This window comes from Numida meleagris, chromosome 7 (genome assembly GCF_002078875.1).
Source record: "Numida meleagris isolate 19003 breed g44 Domestic line chromosome 7, NumMel1.0, whole genome shotgun sequence".
Classification (NCBI taxonomy): Eukaryota; Metazoa; Chordata; class Aves; order Galliformes; family Numididae; genus Numida; species Numida meleagris.
The window spans coordinates 26,775,667-26,795,697 of record NC_034415.1 but is presented as its reverse complement, the minus strand read 5'-3'; the positions used below and the strand labels follow the sequence as shown (position 1 = coordinate 26,795,697).

General features: G+C 40.2%; 2 protein-coding genes across 28 annotated transcripts in view; one reads left to right on the top strand and one right to left on the bottom strand.

The window, feature by feature from the left end:
• The window catches only part of LOC110402815 (E3 ubiquitin-protein ligase RNF170-like), a 60,579-nt gene that overhangs the window by 4,282 nt on the left and 36,266 nt on the right, over positions 1-20,031 (top strand). For 5 of the 7 annotated variants that reach the window (XM_021405324.1, XM_021405322.1, XM_021405320.1 and 2 more), the window contains exons 2-4: positions 8,356-8,464; positions 12,223-12,296; positions 12,792-12,902. In XM_021405324.1, the coding sequence (XP_021260999.1) occupies positions 8,356-8,464; positions 12,223-12,296; positions 12,792-12,902 (294 nt within the window). Of the gene's footprint in view, positions 1-3,723; positions 3,821-8,355; positions 8,465-12,222; positions 12,297-12,791; positions 12,903-13,947; positions 15,269-20,031 lie in introns of those variants that run through there. The other 2 variants (XM_021405318.1, XM_021405317.1) reach the window with 2 other exon arrangements.
• Positions 16,953-20,031, bottom strand: part of FGGY (FGGY carbohydrate kinase domain containing) — a 291,340-nt gene continuing 288,261 nt past the window's right edge. For 20 of the 21 annotated variants that reach the window (XM_021405281.1, XM_021405279.1, XM_021405282.1 and 17 more), the window contains 2 exons: positions 17,854-17,915; positions 16,953-17,196 (listed from right to left, as the gene is read on the bottom strand). In XM_021405281.1, the coding sequence (XP_021260956.1) occupies positions 17,115-17,196; positions 17,854-17,915 (144 nt within the window). In that variant the 3' untranslated portion in view covers positions 16,953-17,114. Of the gene's footprint in view, positions 17,197-17,853; positions 17,916-20,031 lie in introns of those variants that run through there. The other variant, XR_002441321.1, reaches the window with a different exon arrangement.

The following is a 20,031-nucleotide window of genomic DNA, read 5'->3' as shown; positions in this document are numbered from 1 at the left end:
AAGCACCTTTCAAATACTTCCATATTTGTTGGAAATACTTTCTCCACTTGAGGCCCTTTCCTTTGAATTTCCTTGAATTTCTTTTCTCATTTCTCCCTTGAGGAGACCCACTTTGCAGGGTCAAGAAGACAACAAAGACTATACTGAGACTTCCTTACATGATCACTTCTTAAAGAAATAGAAAAGATGAATGTAGTGAATGACAGATAATATCTGCTTTAGTATTCCATAATTCCCAAACACAGGATGCTGAAAAGACATGGAAATAATGCCACAGAAGCAAAAGTCCTGATATTCTCCAAAATTCCATAAAAAACTATGCTGGAAACAAGGTCAGAGGTGGAAAACTAATTGTATCATTGGCTTAATACAGAAGGAGAAAAAATAGTTAAAATCTTTAAGGAATGGTCTACCTCCAGCTTCTCAGGAAAATATCTCAGAATCGGGAGATGTCATGAACAGCGACTTCAGCAGGATGAAGTATTTACACCTCTCTAGCATTATTTCTTCTCAATGGGACCTTGCTTTTTCACCGTAGCCTTCCTTCCCAGCATGCTCTCTACCCTCCTCACTGGTTTTCCTAACATTTGCCAATCTCCTGTCTGCCCTTTTCTATTTCAGGCATTTTGTTTACTTTTTCACACATATCTGCACTTCTATTTTGGTACTCTTATCTTTTTTTTTTTTTTTGTGTGTGTGTGTGTGTACAGTGGAGGAGGTCAGAAGAAGCAATCTTTTTAGACTGATTTTGTGCCAGGGTACTGGCATATAGTCCTGCACTCACAAACTTATTATGGTAAAATATCTGATCTCTCAAAAGACAAAATAATTTTCAAAACCGTGTTCCATATTACTTACTATTAAGAAGCATTATCACCTGTATACAAGATTAGCTGAATAAAATGTTAATAACTTGTTTGTTCCCATTATGTTTAACTATACTTTTCTTAACATCTATACATTGTTATGCATAATTCCCCAAAATTTATGTTTTAAAAATTGAGTATTCAAATAGTACTCTCTAGTTGAGGAAGAAAACTCTGTGTTAAAAACAAACAAACAAACAAAACACTAGGTGAAAATATCACAGCTATCGCTTGCTATTAAGTAACACAGAAATGCCTCAAACCCAACCACAGCTAAACAGAGCAGGATATGTAAAGCATAACGTGAACTGTTCTGTTGCTCACCACAGCATGTTGAATACAGCAGCTTAGCAGGTATCAGTCAAAAATGAGTTCCAATTTCCTGTAATATTTACACCAACGTCATTTTCATCTTGTAAAATAAGCTTTAATTTGTCTAAGCGTCTTGAACACATTTTTATTCAGATTTTAAGATTCTGTATTGCAGTGTGAAGTCCAACTCCTGCAGTCGGTGGATCGAGCCTCTTTTTAACAGCTTGTTCACTCTCAAGCAGTACCAGAGAGGTTACAACTATTTTAATGGGCATTTCCAACAAAACTGCATTTTGTGCCTGGATCGTTCTTGCAAGATAAAAGTTACAATACACTGATTTTGCTAGTCATTCTCTTATGTTTCCATTTAAAAAGATTTCTCCCTTGCTTTCATGATGCAATTCACTGAGCTGGTCTGACACGCTTTCCTCTTGCTTAGGAACCATGTTAAAAGCAGCTCTGATAGCCTAGATCTTCATTTCAGCAGAACACTGTAAATTCTGCCCACATACTGTGTATCCAGCAGCCAGCATTTACCACTCTTACTTCCCAGAATGGAATTAGGTCACAGATGGGACACACTGAGAATTCATAATGCAAAATTCCATCTCAGCCTTAAACCCCTTACTTTGCCTCAAATGTCATTAAATAGGCTCCGCTCCAAAACACTGCCAGGAAGTGCTATCTCACATCTTTATACGTCTCGATCCCAACTTGTAGTTACGTAGACTTTGGGAAGTGGAACAAGAAACTTTATGTGGAAAATTGTGAATTAATAATACAGTAATACAAGTGCTTGCCATGAACAGACCAACTGAAGCCAACTGATGACTTTGATGGAACTGTTTGACTACTTGAACTCTTAACGGTAACTGAGCAGTAATAGGTTGAGTGCTATTAAAAAATGAAAACAAAATTCTTCTTATTGAAACAATGCAGCTTATAGCATCCAGTTTCCAAGACTAGCCTTGTCTGCAAGGAAATAAGCAACTGCAAGACACGTTGCACAAATGCATACAGCTCTTGGCAAGTAAAAGGAGATCATCTGGGTTCATTTCACCTTTGTGGAAAGTCTACAGTCTTTTTGCTATTATTTTGTTAGAGGGAGCTTTGGTATTAAAACAATCCCAGTCCTTTCTTTAGTAAGCTCTAATGAAATGCTTGTGTGACCTAGCAAAAATTATTTCATGTGTTCAAACTGATTTTCCAGTGAATAACCTTCCTGTCTAAAAATCAGACTCTTTATGAGGACTAACTGACATCCTTGTTATCAGCCTTTATGGATTTAATATGCTGAGCAGAGTAGAGTAGCTGGGAAAAGGTTGGAGAGAATGAGCTACATTCAGATACGTGGGGAGTCCTTTGGGGTGAAGCATTTTAGTAGAACAGCCTGGAAAGGATGCCACTCCTTACCCCATGTCAGTCCTCTGGAAAAAGAAACAGCTCCGGCTTCTGCATCTGTTAGTCTGGCACCTTCAGCGAGTAATTAAATCACAGTGTAGATTTGTATACATACTAAGATAAATAATAAATGACAGCTATCACACTGTCATGCAAGCATGCATGCATACCCAGGGCAGGAAATCACATACAGTATTTCATTTGTTGCCAATTTATCTCTAACAAAGTGAGGAAGATGCCCTAGGGACTGGTGACTAACAAGGAGCATTGTTTATGCTACAAATCCCATCCGGTTATTAGTCTTTGAAAAGTGTTTTGTTTAGCTTATCAGTGCTGCAGCAGGAATGCCAGGGGCATTATTTTTGTACTAAGTGTATTCCTATTCCAACATTACTGGCTCCCACTCAACCCCTCCATAAGAGGTTATATGTTACCTGAGGGCTGAAAATTAGGCACGTGCTTCAGTGCCTTATTGAATCAGGATCAGGGTGGTTAGTGCTGCACAAAACCAAGCCCCTGACAGGTTTTCTTATTAATTTTGCTTCAGTAAATTAAAGAACATCTTTGTAGAAACGAAGCCTTTCTTAAGGACTAAAAGGCATGAGAAAGAATAAACACCTTACAAAGTATATACGCCCATAAATTAAAACTATTTTAACAAGGTAGATCTTCTGCTTAAATTCTACACTTTGCTTGCTTCATTGGACGATACCGTGTTACACAATCTAATTCTGCACTTCTGCAGTACCAAAGTATCACAAGTGTCTGGCAAGCTTTAAGCCTGTTTCACAACGGCACTACAGTTAATCGCTTGCCCACACAATTGATAGGCTGCTATTTTATCAGGTTATCAAAATACCTGTAGCGTGCCCTTGATCAAGTTAATATTTAAAAATAGTAATGCAATATTTTTATTACATGCAGGGATCTTTTTGATCGTGTTAAACATCTTCTGGGGGGAAGATTTATTTAGGGTTTATTTAGGTTGCTTTTGTGTTTGTTTTTTTTTCCCCTGGAGACCTCTGTTGGGTTTTTTCCCCCTTTATTGAAGGGAATGAAAAAACACCTCACATTTCCTTCATGACCTTATTTAGAACATTTGAGAGACTCTTGCCATTGGGCAAGTAAGTTAATAATTGACAGCAACACAAAGCGGGCCTTCATGAATGATTCCACACCATAACACTGACAGCTGGCGTAACTTACTGAGCTGCTCTCAAACATTACTGCCAAGAGGAATGGTAAGCTACGTTTTATGTGCATCTTCTGAATCAAGGCAGGAAGTGTTTATTAGGATGGTTATGCATAAATAATTGAAGTATTTATTAATCCTTTTAGTCATTAGATTGCTTTTGGAAAATTTGCACAAGTCAATTCTTCTTTGTAAAATGTTCTATTCTTATTTTACTTGTGATCCAATTTAATATTTTTTGTCAAATCATGAGTGTATCACCACTGATCATCTCAGTTATCCTGTAACTGAGGCAAGGAGTAACTACTCACCTATCACAGGAAGCAGTTCTGCTAATTTATTTATTTTTTTAAGTTAAATTCCTTCTCTTCAAACAGGCTGACTCATCAGTGATGCTTTAAAAACATCACTATGGGAAACCTGAAAGACACAGTGAGCTGAGCTGTGTTGCAGAAATAGCTTTTACACCTAGGGGCTTCTGGCTTCATAATCAGTGGTGCGATTACTCTTTCTTACATACAAGTATAAAACTATATCTAACCTAGTGACAACATTTTACTACTATAGGCTTGATTTTGCAGAGTTCTACTAGAATTTTCTGAAATTCTCAGCTTTTATGTTTAGCCAAAAGATGTATCCAGATTTGAAAAGACCTCTTCCTCCCCCCCACCAAAAAAAAAAAAAACCAACCCCAAAGTGACTCTGTCACATAGGGAACTTCTGGCTTGAAGGGCTTCAAACCTGGCCTCTGATCAGGTACCTCTACAGAGAGTTCCACCCCAACAGCCAGAACACCTGGGTGCTCACTTCCAAAAGAATATAGACATGAGGATCTGACTGTAGCAGAACTTAAAACTGCCTAAAATGTTAGCAGAAATGGCATTTCTAATTGTGCTGTTTCTGGATTGCATGTAGAATTGGTGTATGAGAGGAAGATCCCTAGAAGTCTTTTATTTTGGGCCCAGTCACACTAAATATTTTATTTTGTTATGACTATTTAGCACCATCAAGAACTATCAGGCACAAGACACAAAATGCTAACTGCCATAATAACTTCTTCAGTCTCTAATTCAGTCTTCAATTCAAACGTTCCAAGGCTGGCTCAGGATTTTGGAAGGGGTAAATTTATTCTGGCAGATTTGTATCCGTGTCAGATATTGTCTGTCTTCTTCTATCAGATCCATCTGGACAGTCCTCTTATAACCAGCATAAAGCCATCCCAAACACAATTTTGAGCATTTGGAGTAAATAAATCAGAAAAATGATTGTTTGCACAAAGTCTATCCAAATAAATGAAAGATTTGGCTTGCTTTTCCTAGCCTATCTACCCAGGACAAGAGTAAGCCACTGATACCTTTGCTGAAGGTGACTCCAAGTCCTGCTTTCCTCACAATGCTCGATGAATGTAAAAACATCTCTACCAGGTCAAACCAGGGCCACCTAGCCCTCTTTGCTGCAGTGGATATTTACAGAAGAATAAACAAACAGGCAGTTTTATAAAACTTCCCAAGAATACCCTTTCATTCTCTAGCAATTTATTGTTCAGTAACTTCCTCAGTCAGAGGTACCACCTTTGTATTTAACAGCACTCGATGCCCAGTACCTACTGGATTCAGAAATTTACAGCATCCATAATAAGCACATCCACTGCTTAATTGTCTAGATAAAGAAGTGCCTCTTTCTTTCCATGGAATCTACCACCTAGCAATCACTTTGTGAGAGTTGGACAGATTTCCCACATTGCTTCATTCAGGAGGAGAAAGATTACAAGAATATAAAAATGCTGCTTTGTGACATTTGAATGATTTTTCTTCATCGGTACATGCGGATATTCTTCATTGGGAGTCACTATCAGAGGATCACTGCCTGTTTCCTTGCTCTAATTCATAAAGCCCTAACTTTCATGCTCTGAGCACAGAGCTTCTCAACACTTGGCTGATGAGTGGCTTACTTCAGCAGCCAGAACTGGTATCATACAGCAAGACAGTAACATTCAATTTTCCCATTTTCTGAATAGCACAAACTCTGTTCCACAGACTTGCCCACGTTAAGTCAGCAGAAGGTGAATCATCTGGAAAAGTTATAATAATTTGTCCCCTAGGAATCAGATAGCATGTTAATTACTGTACAACACATTCTAATACAAAATACACAAGGAGTTTCAACTTGTTGAGATTGCAGAGAGCAAGGGCACTGCTCAAAATTTCCATCGGTTACAGTCTGGGAATGCTGGGTTTCCCTTGACTCAGTATCTGTTACATAATCAGAAACACATTTGGTTTGCTTTGTTGTGAGACAAGAAATGTGCATAAAGAAATGTGCGTGCTAGTACTTTGCAGAAATAGAGTAGCTACTAATAAGTTTATGTAATATATGTGTGTGTATATTCATGTAATATGTTCACAAACACAGGGGTTGGGCACTCCAGGCAGTTCCTCAGCTGATGTAAGCTATTACAGTTTATATCAGTTGAATTAATTTGCTTCTGAATCTGCAAATAACCCATTAGTACTGCGTAGGAAAGCAAAATACAGGACTGTTCAGTGCTTACGAAGTTTAGATGTTTGCCCAGAGGTCATTTGTCACTGTACTGGACTTGAATCCCACAGCAGTAAACCTAGCTTTGCTGGGCCATTGTGCAGTTACTACCTTAGCAGGTAACAGAGAGATAATCTTTGAGTGCATTAAGGAGAAAATCTGAAAACAGAGGAAACATGCTCAGCATCCAGCTTTTTTTCTGTTGGGAATCAGAACCACTTATATTTTCATAAGCTGTAAAGAAGAAAGACTTTTTCCAGCAGTTAGGCCATATTGTTCTAAAACCTCCAGTTCTTTTTATCTACAGATCCTCATTTCAGAAAGGAAAGATTGATTTCAAAGGTGATTAAATTAGTGATTTAAAATCACTAATTCAGTGAACTTGTCATTTCAGTCATGGCCATGACAAGAGACCTGGTTGCATGCTCATTTATTTAGCAGACCTGCATGACAACCACTTTTTTTTTCCTTGGAGTTATTAGATTAGAAAAATCAATTAATTAAAAAAATCTTTGTCTGTTATATCTTCCCAGTCACCTGATCTTCCAGCATTTGGCAAGCAGAATCTACAATCTATTCAATTTTCTTTTTATAAAAGCTTCCAAAAGAAGCTTTTGGTACTTGGTAGCATACTCACTGATGTCATGTAGACAGGTGCCAATCAGCTACTTGAAAAACAAAAAAGCAATCCAAAGTAGGTGACAAGGGACAGCAAGCATTCAGTGATACCGTAATCTTTAAGTGTGACACCATCAGATCTGAAGGCCTTGTTTAGGTAATGGGAAAATAATACCCTGTCCACGTATGGCTGGTCATTAAGAAACATATGGCAGTCATACTTTTTCTATCAAAATGCAAAATAAAACTGTAATTGATGCTGTCTCCTGTTGAGCCTCTCTAAACATGCCTAGGCAGTGATGGACAATCAATACTAATAGCCTTCAAAATACAAAATAAAACTAGAGGACGTTCCTTGGAAGATTCTAGAACTCCCCTTTTTATGGGACTGATAGGAACACTGGAATACCTTCATCTCCAGAAACAAAGGACACTACCCACTTTATTTTCACATTTCTTCAAAGACCGATCTCCTTACGGTTATGGCAATCAAACATATGGTCAAATATAAGCTTCTCTGTGATGTGCTAAGACAAATAGGCAGGTCTGTTATCCATTGCAGACTAGCTGGTGCATCACAATAAAGGTAGCAAAAACTTTCTATATTGCCTCTCACTGTATCAAACAGTCCTGGCATAGGCGAGTATACAGCCAAATGAACTTTACTGCTTTCAGGCAATGATTTTCAGGAGCAAAAATTAGAATGCAACACACATTCTTCAGCCTTTCCCCTCCAGGTGGGGACTACTCCAGGAATATCACGATATAAATACAGCCCTTTTGAATTTCAAAATGCATCTTAAGCATTTTAAGAGCTTTGTAAGCCTCTATCTTCCCACTGTAATAAACAAACCCCTCAGTATTATTCTTAATTATAGACTTTGCTAAGCAGAGGGAAGAATTGTTTAAAAGCTATCTTTTTTGTAAAGGTGACTTTTGGCTACGTGGCCTGCAATACACAGTAAGGATAGCATTCTGCCACCCAAGGAAAGCAGAGAACACACTGGTCTTTATTTCAATACATTTTAGTGATAAATATCACTACAAAAGAGGAGGAAAAAGATCCAAAAGTTACTGTGACAAGCTTTGGGTGCTGGCTGACTAGCGCTGACAGATAGACAAGCCAGCAGTTCAAACTCTACTGGCCTTCAAAACATCATAGATATTACCCAGTGGTATGTGGATTAATTAATGCAAACAGAAACGTGGCATCTTGATCTTACCTCTGACACTGGTCCTTCCTGTAGGATTACACAAATAATTTCTTTCCCTAATTTTCACTATCTGCAGAGGTAACCATTAGTTACACCTGACATCTCCATTTAGCTTCTGTGATTCTTTGTTATTCATAATAAATGATTATTAATAAACTGAATGCGTCAATCACAATACTAATTTACTGAAGACTCTGCACTACTTCTCTTTCAGGAATTCCTCCAGATTCAGCAACCTTCTAATCACAGTGACTTCAGCTGCCCCATCTGTCTCCAAACAGTGACTCTCCCAGTAGAAACCAACTGTGGACATCTATTCTGTGGTAAGTTTTCTAGATTGACAGTGCAGTGCTTATAAAGGCTACTAAATGAAGCACACTTGCCACAGAGATCTCAAGTCCTATGTGAGAACCAATCCAAGCACTTCTCCCAGTAATTAAATTTATGAGGAGCAGCTGAGTCCCTTGGTTTTTCAGCCCAGAAGAAGAGGAGGCTGAGGGGAGGTCTTATAGCAGCCTACATTTTTCTCCCAAATGGAGAGGAGGCAGTGCTGATCTCAGCTCTCTGGTGAGAGTGGTGGGATCTGAGGGAATGGCATGGAGCTGTGCCAGGGGAGAATCAGGGTGGGTGTTATGAAAAGGTTCTTCACCAGAGGGCAGTCAGGTGCTGGAACAGGCTCCCCAGGGCAGTGGCCACAGCCCCAAGCCTTCTGGCATTCAGGAAGACTTTGAATGACAGTCTTAAGCATATTTAATTTTTTGGGTGGTGTTGTGTAGTGCCAGGAGTTGGACCTGATGATCCTTGTGGGTCACTTCCATCTCAGGATATGTTTCTATGATTTCTGAAGTAAATTCTCTCACTAGTAATGAGAGAAGTTTCATCTTTATATCACCAGAAAAAAAGCAGTGCCTTTTTCTGTTTATTGCCTTCATACTTAAAAGGGGCCACTTTTGAAATGCCCAGGAAGTCACAAGACAAGAGGTAACAGATGATTTTGCAGGGTACTGTTAAATTACAACACAAACTCGTGGAATAATTAAAAGGCCCAGAAACCCACACCATCTGTATTCAACTACATGGAGATGAACTTAGTTTCTCTCAGACCTCTGACATACATACTCCAGTGAATTTACAGGCAAAGTTTACAACCTTACTGCCCCACTGCTTATCAAGTTTCTTGCTGAATGCTGTCGTCACCGCTGCAGGGGGTGACAGTAAAGAACTGGAGTTTACGATCTGATGAGGTTGAAACTGCCAGTGAAGGTAGTTCAGTGCTCCTGTGCAGCGTAACATCACTAAACTCTGGCAGAGGGTCATGCAGGCCACTGGAGGCAATAATACAGTAATATCTGAAATTCCAGCAGCAAGATATATCAAAAGGCACTGGTCACAACCATAAAGCTCCTTTCTACATTTTACAAATACCTTACAGTGAGTATAATTTATAGTTACAAGCCATTGACACTTTCTTCATCATGTAAGACCTATATAAAAAAAAAGACCTGTTATAAAAAGACCTAAGCATACATGAGAACAAGGCACGGTATTGTTAATGTTGGTGCAGTAAGAATGCATGTTTATCTTGAGGAAGTGTCATTTTTTTTCTAATCTGAAATAGCACTCCCCCACACCAGCCCCTCATCAGCACTGCCAATATTTCTGTCCTCTGAAACCACAACAGATCAGTGGATTGGCAACAGCTAAGGGCACATCTACAACATGAGTGACGCCATTTAATACTTCAGCTTTTTTTCATGTTTTTATTGCTACACATTGTTTTCTACCACACAGGAAAAGGATAGTTTGAATAAAACTCACTCCAGAAGAAACAGTAAGTGTATGGCCTCCAAACATGTTTCAAGTAATATCAAATAAGTTATAGTTTCAACCTCATCAAAGATAGATATGACAACAACAGTCACTAATTTTCCTCCTCCTCTTGCCTGGTTAATTTTCCCTTTCCCACTTGTGAATACGACATAATGATTTGGGCTTTATTTTTATGTTGAGATTTGTGGAGAAGTACCATCTACAAGTTTGGTATATGTTGTTATCATTATCTGTATCTATTTAAATAGGCTTTACATTCCCCAAATACATCATCATTTACATTCTGAAGCATAAATTCCAGTGCAATGCATTATCCATGCTCTGTTTATATAGTAGAAGCATAACGTGTCTGTTTTTCATGTCTTAAACCAATAAAATTTTACATTGGGCTTATCAAAACCATTCTGCATAGATCTAAGTCTGTTGTGACTGAAATCAGTAATAAAACTTCTCTTGATACCCCATGGAACAGAGCTAAGGCAATGCTGAGCGCTCTTAATAAATTCCACTCTGGTAAAAGTTTTATTTAAAAAATGTGGTCAACCCAGAGCTTTTAAAGAAGATTAATATGGACTTATAAAAAAAAGTCTGATTTTATTATTAGTAGTAATTCATACAGTTTGTCCTGAAGTTTTCCTTTTCAGCTTCAGTTTGAACCATATGTTCAGGAAGTTCAACTGAAAAATGATCCTTGTGCAATATTATTTTTTTCTAATTAACAATAACCACAAAGGTATTTTAGAAAACCCTATGGACTCCCTCAGAAGGTTGTGTAGCAGGCAAGATTAAAACAGGATTTTGCCCACTTTATGAAAAATGCACTGAAGCACAAATAGGTCAACTTCAGAGGAGTCCTTCCTTTCCTGTTCTACTAAACATAGGATTTTGCATGTAGCAAATTTTAATTTCCACAGGGTTCTATTGTTAAAGCCCTCAAAGAACTATGAGATCCATTAGTACCTCGCTGTCATCATGAGGATTGAGTGCAGGCACAACTGTGTGGATCATGATACAGGACCTGGACCCAGAGGGTCAAAGCAGTTCCTGAAGTCAGGCATGATGTCTGTCAAATGCAAAAGTTCAGGCAAAGGCTTGAAGCTGGTTGCCAGACTGAGTTTATACGTACCACATGAGGATTTAGATATAAATGCAGCCATGTGCCCAGCTAACTTCTGCATATGCAAACAAACTAGAAGAGTCAGAAAGAAAAACCCTGCACTCAAATGAAAATAAAACGCACGTCAGAGCAAGGTTCACGGAAATATCTTTAGGCCAAATTTATCATCCCGAATATAGGGATGTCCTGCATAGGAGGTAACTGACAGTGTGAACATGTTTTATACTTGACTTCAGACACATTTCTCCTCTAAAATTCTTCTTTTCGGTGGCAATGCAAAAGAAAGGCTGGGTACAGAAATGGCTGCAGTAAGGGCTCCTGAAGACTTCTGGCTGTAATACTTCTTAAGCTACTTACTGGTTGCTTTTAAAAACAAAGACCATCATTCAATCCAATAAAACAACTCCATCCAAATGGCAATGCAGCGTTCCACGGCCGCTTTCACTGTAATCTTCATCAAATTTGATCAGTTTACATGTTAAGTGATATTTTTTCCTGACTGTCACACTGCACCTAGAAGCTGAAAGTCAAGCTGTGCTGCTTCTGATTAGATCCTATTTATGTTTGGCTGTTTTTGCTGTTAGTACCAGCACTGATATTCTTGTATGTCAAGCACTGCTATCAGGTACACGCACAGGCTAATGTTAGCATCCTCAGACTCTGCTCCCTTCAACACCTGAGAGCTTAGTGTTAAGATGACACTGCCTTTGGAAATTAGTTAGCAGTTGTGTTGGTAAATCAAAAAGAATGCATTAACTAGCTCTTCCATAGTATACACATAGCACTGCACAATGTATATATGTACGTGTACATACTGGAAGGGTACTTGTATTCCTGAGTGCTTCATCCACAACCAAGGAAGCTTCAAGAACAAGATACTATCCACTGGAATCAAACTATCAGAGTCTTTGTTGGGGGGGAAGTTCCATGTTGCTGTATATATCAATCAAGATCTACAGCTCCATTTTTACAGTTTGCAGAGTAAAACCACACCTTAAAATGAAAGCAAAAAATTACATTCATTTCTGCAGTCAATTGTAGAAAGAGCATTTATTAATTCTGATAACTTTTTATAAACATAATCCTCAAATATACTCCATGCATCTTAAAATTACTATTATTATTTTTTTGTAGGATCTTGTCTAATTACATACTGGAAACATAGTCTCTGGTTAGGAGCAATAATGTGCCCTCTCTGCAGACAAAAGGTAAGACATCTCCCCTGTATACATCTGCATTATGATAAATAGAAAATGACAAGCTTGAGCTCTTAGGATCAACTTTATTAATCCTTTAATTTTCCATTGCATTTCAAAACCCACTTACAGTTGAATGACTCTGCAGCCAATCATATTTGTAATTTGACACATCTTATCAGGCAATTCTTTGAAATATTAAACAGGCCTCTGGCATTTTACTTTTGTATAGTTTATAGAATCTCTGGGATAACATTCTGTAAAAGGTAATATAGGACATGCGACTCCCTCATCTCCTCTGACCCCTGCCAGAGCCTGCCTGCTGTACTGGTAGGTTGGATGCAGGTCATAAAAGGAAGATGTTCTTGCTGTTGTGGAACTGCTGGAACTGTACAAAGGTCAATTTGTAATAGATTGCCTATGAAGAGACATGTACTACAAAACACTATCCTTTATACTGAAGATTAAAATACACAGTGGTAATGCCTGTATTCTTTTCTTATGAAGGTGGTGGTTCTGGATAACATCTCTTGTGAAAAGCTACACGATAAGCCAAGTAAACAGATTGTACATGACATTAGAGCTTACAACAAGCGTTTCTCAGGGCAACCTCGACCCGTAAGTATTTATAAATCTACATTTACATAGTTAGTACTGCATAACACACGGAGGATTGCAAGAGACTCAGCAATGAAAACCGGTTTGTCTCAGTATGTGAATTATCTTTTTATACACTCACTGATGATATTATAGGGGAAGTCTTAACATTCACTGCTGGAGTCAGCATCTTCTAGCAATGGTGCTTCTCAGAGTTTCTAGCTCAGAGAAATTATTCTGCAGTCATCCTGGCAGAGAGGAGAAGGAAGTGCAAGATGATACTTAGGAAGTGAAGCAGAATTAGAGATGGTCAGCGTAAAACTTTCACATTTGAACTCCAGGAGTTCAAATTGCATCTATTTTTTGTTCCAATGCAAATTCCAGCTTAGAAAGCAGCTGTTTTTTTTTTTACTGAGGTACTGGCTCTGTACTTCATTAAAGCTGGAATCCCAGATGGTGCAGGGACGTGACAGGTACTGGAAATGATGTGAGAGATGAGGGCTGAAGGCACACGTGAGGCCCATTCTTGACAGCGTGCAGAATATCACCAAAGCAAATCCTCCTGTCCTGTCACATCCTGGTGGGGGGCCCAAACAGGACTGTGGAGTCTGTTTTAATCTGTGGACTAAACTAAGTACTGTGCATGAGAATGTTATTTTCCAACCCAACAAATTAGTATTAATGAGCAGGAATTATCGTTATAATCACTCAGTCCTACATTTCCCATCCACATTAAAGTGAGACTTGAGGCCTCTTTTTCCTGTACTGTTAGCATACACTTGATGCCAGACTTTAAAGACAGCATATATACTCAAGGCAGCCATTAAGACCTAGTTTCCAAAAGCATCAAGAATAATACACAATGCAAAGTGCTGGGGGAGTGAGGACTGCCTTAGGAGTGTGCTTGTAGAACCTGCAAAATAACTGACCTGCGCTGGTGAACTTGGACAGCACAGAAAGTTTTTGCATTCAAGAGATTTGAATCTAGAAATGCTTAGAGACTCATGCAACTGAAAGAACTGCATGGATGAGAATGGAGCAGAGCTTAACTCATCTGCGTGTTCAGTTTGCAGATTACCTCTATGACATGCCACTATTCCTGACTCTTGCCTTGCGAGGAATCTTCACCTGGGGTGGTCTCATGTGCATTTTTTTCCTAAGAGTTGTTGTTTGCTCCTTTGGAACAGTCATATGCTTATCGTCTCCTTTTGACACGATGCCTGGGCCTCTCTGTAGAACACTCGGAACAGCTGATGATATGGTGGTTGTTTCCCTTCTTTTAATTTGTGTGATAAACATTTGTCAGCAAATTGCAACAAATGGGGTAAATATGGCAAGGTCTGCAGCTCAGAGCATGCTGTCAGAATCCTGAGTGACTCAAACTTTGATTTCTCAGTCAAACTCAATCAAACAGTGACAGGCTTCTCCTTCATTTGGGGCAGCATGTGATGGATTTGTCATTCTGCTGCAAAGACTGAAGCAGGACTCAAGTGCTATTTGGCATGGCCAAGTGATTTGATGTGCAATTGCTTAGAAGGCTGTGCCACTGTATATTTACTAGAGTCTTTCATGCTTCATGTGTCTCCAGCTTATCCTCATATGAAGTGCCTGAATTGAAAATGCCTAAGCCTATGAACAGGACCTAGAATTACAATGCCAGTCAACTTACAGTTGAGATTTTTAGAACTCTTAAGCTTTGACATTTTGAGTCTTGTCTCAATTTGAATACAATTTTAATTCCAGAATTTAGCAAACCGATATTTGCTAGGTCTCAAGTAACACAAGTAATGTTAGATAATACCTCTACAAAATCTTGATGTCACTGCGTGTTATCACAGCTGAACACATAACCAATGGAATACAGATTTTTACACTCTGCTATGAGTACAGTCCCGATCCTAAAATTGGACAATATGAAGCTGATAGTAATACTGGCTTGGAGCAAAAACACAACCGTAAAATGTAAGAATTACAAGGGGAGAATGGCATTAAAAGGATCACAAAAGAAGCGTGAGCAAATCTCTATGTTAGTCTTTTGCCTGAGCCTATGCAAAGTATACAGCTTTGGTGAACCAAGTCAGCACGAATGGCTGCTAGACTCCATACACTCCTTGTGATTTCCCTGCAAGTCTTGGTACCGGATCCGTGAGAGATCGAGGCTAAATTTATGATGATAAGGAAGTTTGTGGAAAATCTGCGAAAGTTGCTGTGTGTGTTGAGTGTGACAAGTTAAAAATGCTGGTAGAGTGCCAGACAATCCTAAGCATCTGTCACTGTACAATCTGTACATTTGTTATGTATTTGGAGTCAGTGAACTTCATTTTTACATATGAGTTGTATATTAAAATTGATATATTAAAATATATGAATATTTATTGTTCACAATACACCAGTCTCCAACTGTTTTTTCTTTTTACACATTTTCAATTGACATATTTTACTGTATGCTATGATACACCAGAGTGCCACAGTTATTCTCTTGCTTGTTATACTCTTTTTGCTATGATGTTTTTTTCATTTTATTCCCATCAACTTTCATTGTCTTTAATTATGTCCCTGAACTTGTAAAGCTGTCTCTCTTAACAATGGGTACTTTGGAAATGGCAACAATTGCTTTTCCATGAAGTACGAGGCAGGAAGTGCATTGTTTCTTTAAAAAAAAATCCCAGATGTTTTTGAGTGCTGACTACAAACACATAAACCCCAGAAACCATTATTTTCCAAGTTCTCTAAGTGTAGTTTTGTTATTGTCTAACTTCTGTTTGCATTTAACTGGGAATAACAGCCTATGCCAATACAAAGGAATGGGTTTGCTATCAAGCTAAGTTATAAGGATGGAGTCCATTTTTACGAATACTGGCTCCATGGAAAGGGCTTGTAGGTTGTTTCTGTGGCATACTAAAGGCTCACCAAGAGGGTCACAAACTGCAGTCTGAAGAAAAGAAGGGCTCTCATTAGTGACCTATAACAGAGTTACAGCCCCCAAACAGAACGGTATCTTTTATTAAGAAATAACAGACAAAGGGCAGAACAAGAATTTCTGAGAATCTCACCAAAGGCACTGGCAGTGTTTGGATCTTGCGAGATCAAATCAGTATTGTCTGAGGTGAAATGTTTCTGCAGTGTACAAACAGAGCATCCAGCCCCTCTACCTCCATGGCCAGCCAAGCCATGAGCTGATGTTGGGAGCCTGGCAGCTTCCCGTAGGAGTAACTGTCCAGCTTCAGAATTACCCAAAAACAAGTGGAAGCCTCTTGTTGACCAGGACTGGCCAGCAGGCAGCCAGGAGGGTGTCCAGGCATGGACAAATGCAAGTCTAAGGAAGGAAAACCTCTCTCTCCCTCTGCATTCTCTGTACCTGCTGTCACTGGGCTTAGCTCTGCGGCTGTGGGTGTGTGGATGCACAGGTCTTGAACCAGGCCTGTGTGAAGCAATGTGGTAAGAGCAGGCACAGAGAGCTGGATTGCTGCAGGGCTGACAGCCGAGAGGCAGCTGGCAGGGTGCAAGGAATGCTCCTGCATTATGAGCATGTTTGCAGCAACTGCCTGCTCAGCCTCATCCTTCAGTATCAACCGTGGGCCGGCTCACATCTGCAAAGAGATTCACGTGCACTGAGAGCGAGTTACTTGCAAAAGACAAAATGGCTCAAATCGATAGCAAAACGACTATGCTGCAAGAATGGAGACAGAAAAAAGAGCAGGAAACAGGGAAACAGAAGGAAAGACCGCACAGCTGCAAAAACAATTTCCAAGTATCAGCCACCAAAGACATACTATAATCACAGTAAAAAAAAAACCAAACTGAAACAGAACATTCCAATGGAAACAATGTCTCAGCTGTAGCAGGTACTAAAGGGACCACGTGTGCAATACCTGTGAAAAGCACAGCACAGGCCAGGGATTCAGATCCACCCCAATCAGCGGCGCTGCTCCTCGTGCTGCCCGGCATGACGCTGTCTGCAAGCGGTAGCACCAGGCTGTCTGCAGCTGGCCTCTGGCCCCTGCAACTGGGGAAGAGCGTATCCCCATTGTCCCTGGTGTGCGTGGATTACAGGCGGAAAACACCCAGTACTTCGCAGTGAATTTAGTGCATTTTATTTCTCCTTAATCACAAAAATGGACGTTTTCAATGATACCATTGTATTTTTACAACGGATGGTACAGCAAGATGAAATTACCCTCATCATTGGTGTCTGGGCATTTATCCCCGCCGTTCCCAGAGGATGCGACTGGATTAGAAGCTGTTCATGATGGAGCGATACTCTCTCTGATGTTCCACAAGTTTCAAAAATACTTCATATTTCTTGTCATAAAATCTGTATAAACGAGTTAATTTCAACAAAAATTGAAATCCCTTGCAATATACATGCTTCCTTCCTTCATTTAGCATCAAAGTAGCTCTGACTCTAATAACAAGTTTGACTCGCACCTGAGTCCTGCAAACTGCCAGAGCACAGTTTCCACCCAACAAGTGGCTCCAAGTTAGAACAGCACATTTGGTTTCCCCGCAGCCGCCTCTGATTTTCAGTTCTCCTAGAGCACCCCCGGACGCTCCCAGCTCCCAGCCCCGGCCTCGCCGCCAGGGGGTGCCCGCGCTCCTCCGCCCAGCGCCGGCCCGGGCCCGGGCCTCCACGCTGCCAGCGCTGCGGGGCTCGGCCGGGCGGGCACTCGCTGAAGCGCAGCTTGCGCTGTCCCGGCCTGCCGGCCCCTTCCCAGCAGCTCAGCGCATCTCTCGCGCTGCGAGTGGCATCCGCTTGCCAAGGCAAGCCGCGGGCATGGGCGGAGATTTACAGGGTAAGGGGCTTCCTTGGAGTAGATTACCACCTTCACCCGCACTGAAGATTTGGGCGCTCATGTGATCTTTAAAAAACAGGGGTTAAAAACGCTAATGCATTCAAGCAGGGTTAGAATGTGAGAGCGCAACTTAATTTTAGGTAAATTCTCATAGGTGAACACACAAAAATCACGATTACCTTTTATGCTCATGGTTAGGTCGCACGACTCGCCCGATTCTTCCCATTTTTGCCATGGCCTCCTAGTAAAAGACAAACACAAGCTGGAAAAGCCTGTTTTGATTTAAAATACTTTTTGACAAGAACAAGATGTTTCAAAACCAATCGGAACATTACTGATGTATTTTGTTTCGACTGAACAGACCAGATGGCTTAAAATATGTTCAATCCCATAATATAGTAGTCATGAGAACAAAGTACTGCAGACCTCTCAGTAAACCAAAATCTGTTCCTCTTTCTTACTGGGAGTCTGAGGCAGAACAGACTTATCTTTTATTATTTACACTAACCAAAGGAAATGTTAAACACTGCATCCCTGGAGGGGAAATTTCTCAAATAAAACGATACATTACATGAGATCTCTTAATCATATTTCTAAAATATCAATTCCCTGCAGCAAGGAAGGACTTGAGAGTGCTTCAGAAGCTCAATATATCTTGCAAAGTTCTGCTCTCACATTCCAAGATAAAGGTGTCTGAAACAGATTTTGAACCTCATCCGCTTTTGGCCAAAATAAAGACAGAGGAAGGGATGCATCCCTTTGGAAGAAGTCTCTGGGACAGCCGTGTGCAGATGGGAGAGGACCGAGTAGTTTGGTTTTTTTTCCCAATCTCTGTGAGATTCTGATTTTCTACAGATTTTCCTGAGCAATCCCACTGGCATGAGAATGACCACCAATGTGAGCAGAGAGTCAAGCTCAAGCTCTCGAGCAAGGGTGGAGGCAGCAGGCTAAGGCTATTTTAACTGGAAGTTCTTTCACAAGGAGCATTAGAGCAACAGTTTTCAGATGGAAAGGCACTAAACATAAAACACAGGATTCAAGAAACAGTGACTGATGAAATCTCTATCAGAACCCATAGTTTCTATGCAGGACCCTAAGTCTGTTTTAATGTTAGTGCCTAAAGCACAACACTGAGAGATTGTCAGTGACTTCTGGAGAACAGCCAGCCTGTGCCAAGCCGCTTCTGCTGGAAGCCACCTCCTCAAATTATACCGCCAGATTTTTAAAAGGGTTGGATGATTTTATAGTCTATTTTTTGTAGTAAAATGTTTGCTCTCCACTAATCCAGCATTTTACAGCTGAGGAACTCACACAGCTTTACAGCGTGGGTGAGCAATGTAAGCACAGTTTCACCACCTCATAACAGGGAGGTTCTGAAGATAAGCAAGTGACCAGCAGACCTTACATCTTCTGGTTTCCCATTTCCACTGTGTTAAAGAAATATGATCACGAGCTAACTGCCAGCATGTACGTGGCCTGCCCATGAAGCCAGCAGCTACCCTGTCTCCATGTGCAGTGGTGTTTGGCCAGCTGGGCACGCAGTGCCTGGGATGCCACACGTGTGCCAGAGCCGCAGGCAGCGCCTATCTGCCATTACTGTTGTGTTCTGTGTTTGCTTTGTCCTTCAGCATCAACAAATCCTTTCATACTGCCTATCAAAATGTGCAACACCTACTTTCTACATTTGTCAACTTCAGGAGATTAAATACTGGTTGAAGTCACAACTCTACCAAAGCAAGACATGCTGCCAGTGATGGTGGTCAGCATTTTACTCTGTTAGGAGTTTCTGATAAAATAGCAGAGGAGTGTTGCAGTGCACTGATATGCCTGTACTCTTTCATATATGCAGAAGTTGATTGTATTTTGACTCCCTAAGAAACACCCTTGAAATAACACTTCCAGTGAGATAATGTGTTCTCTTCTCCGGGACATGTGAGTCTGCTGGCACAGCGATTCTACTCACCAGCCAGATTAAAATACTGACATAGAAAGGCTGATATCTTTCCAAGTAAGAGAAATGAGCGTTTATTCTGTTTTTTAACAGGTGATACTAACTCAAGCACAATAGTCCATCTCTTACAACTCCCTTACATGGCCAGCTGGACTTAGAGCCTCCCACAAAATGAATGAGCACAGGAAAAAAAAAAAGAAGCAAAAGATAATTTCCTCTTGTACAACCAACAATGCTTTTTCAGAGAGTTTCCTCTCTTACAGGAGAAACACAGAAAACACAAGGAAAAGGGGCATGCAGCATAGCAAAGCCCCCCAAAGCTTTCTCACTAATGCAAAAAATCACATTGCTTTCAATTCCCTGCTTTACAACTCCTGTTGAATTGCCCTGGTGCTACTGTACACAC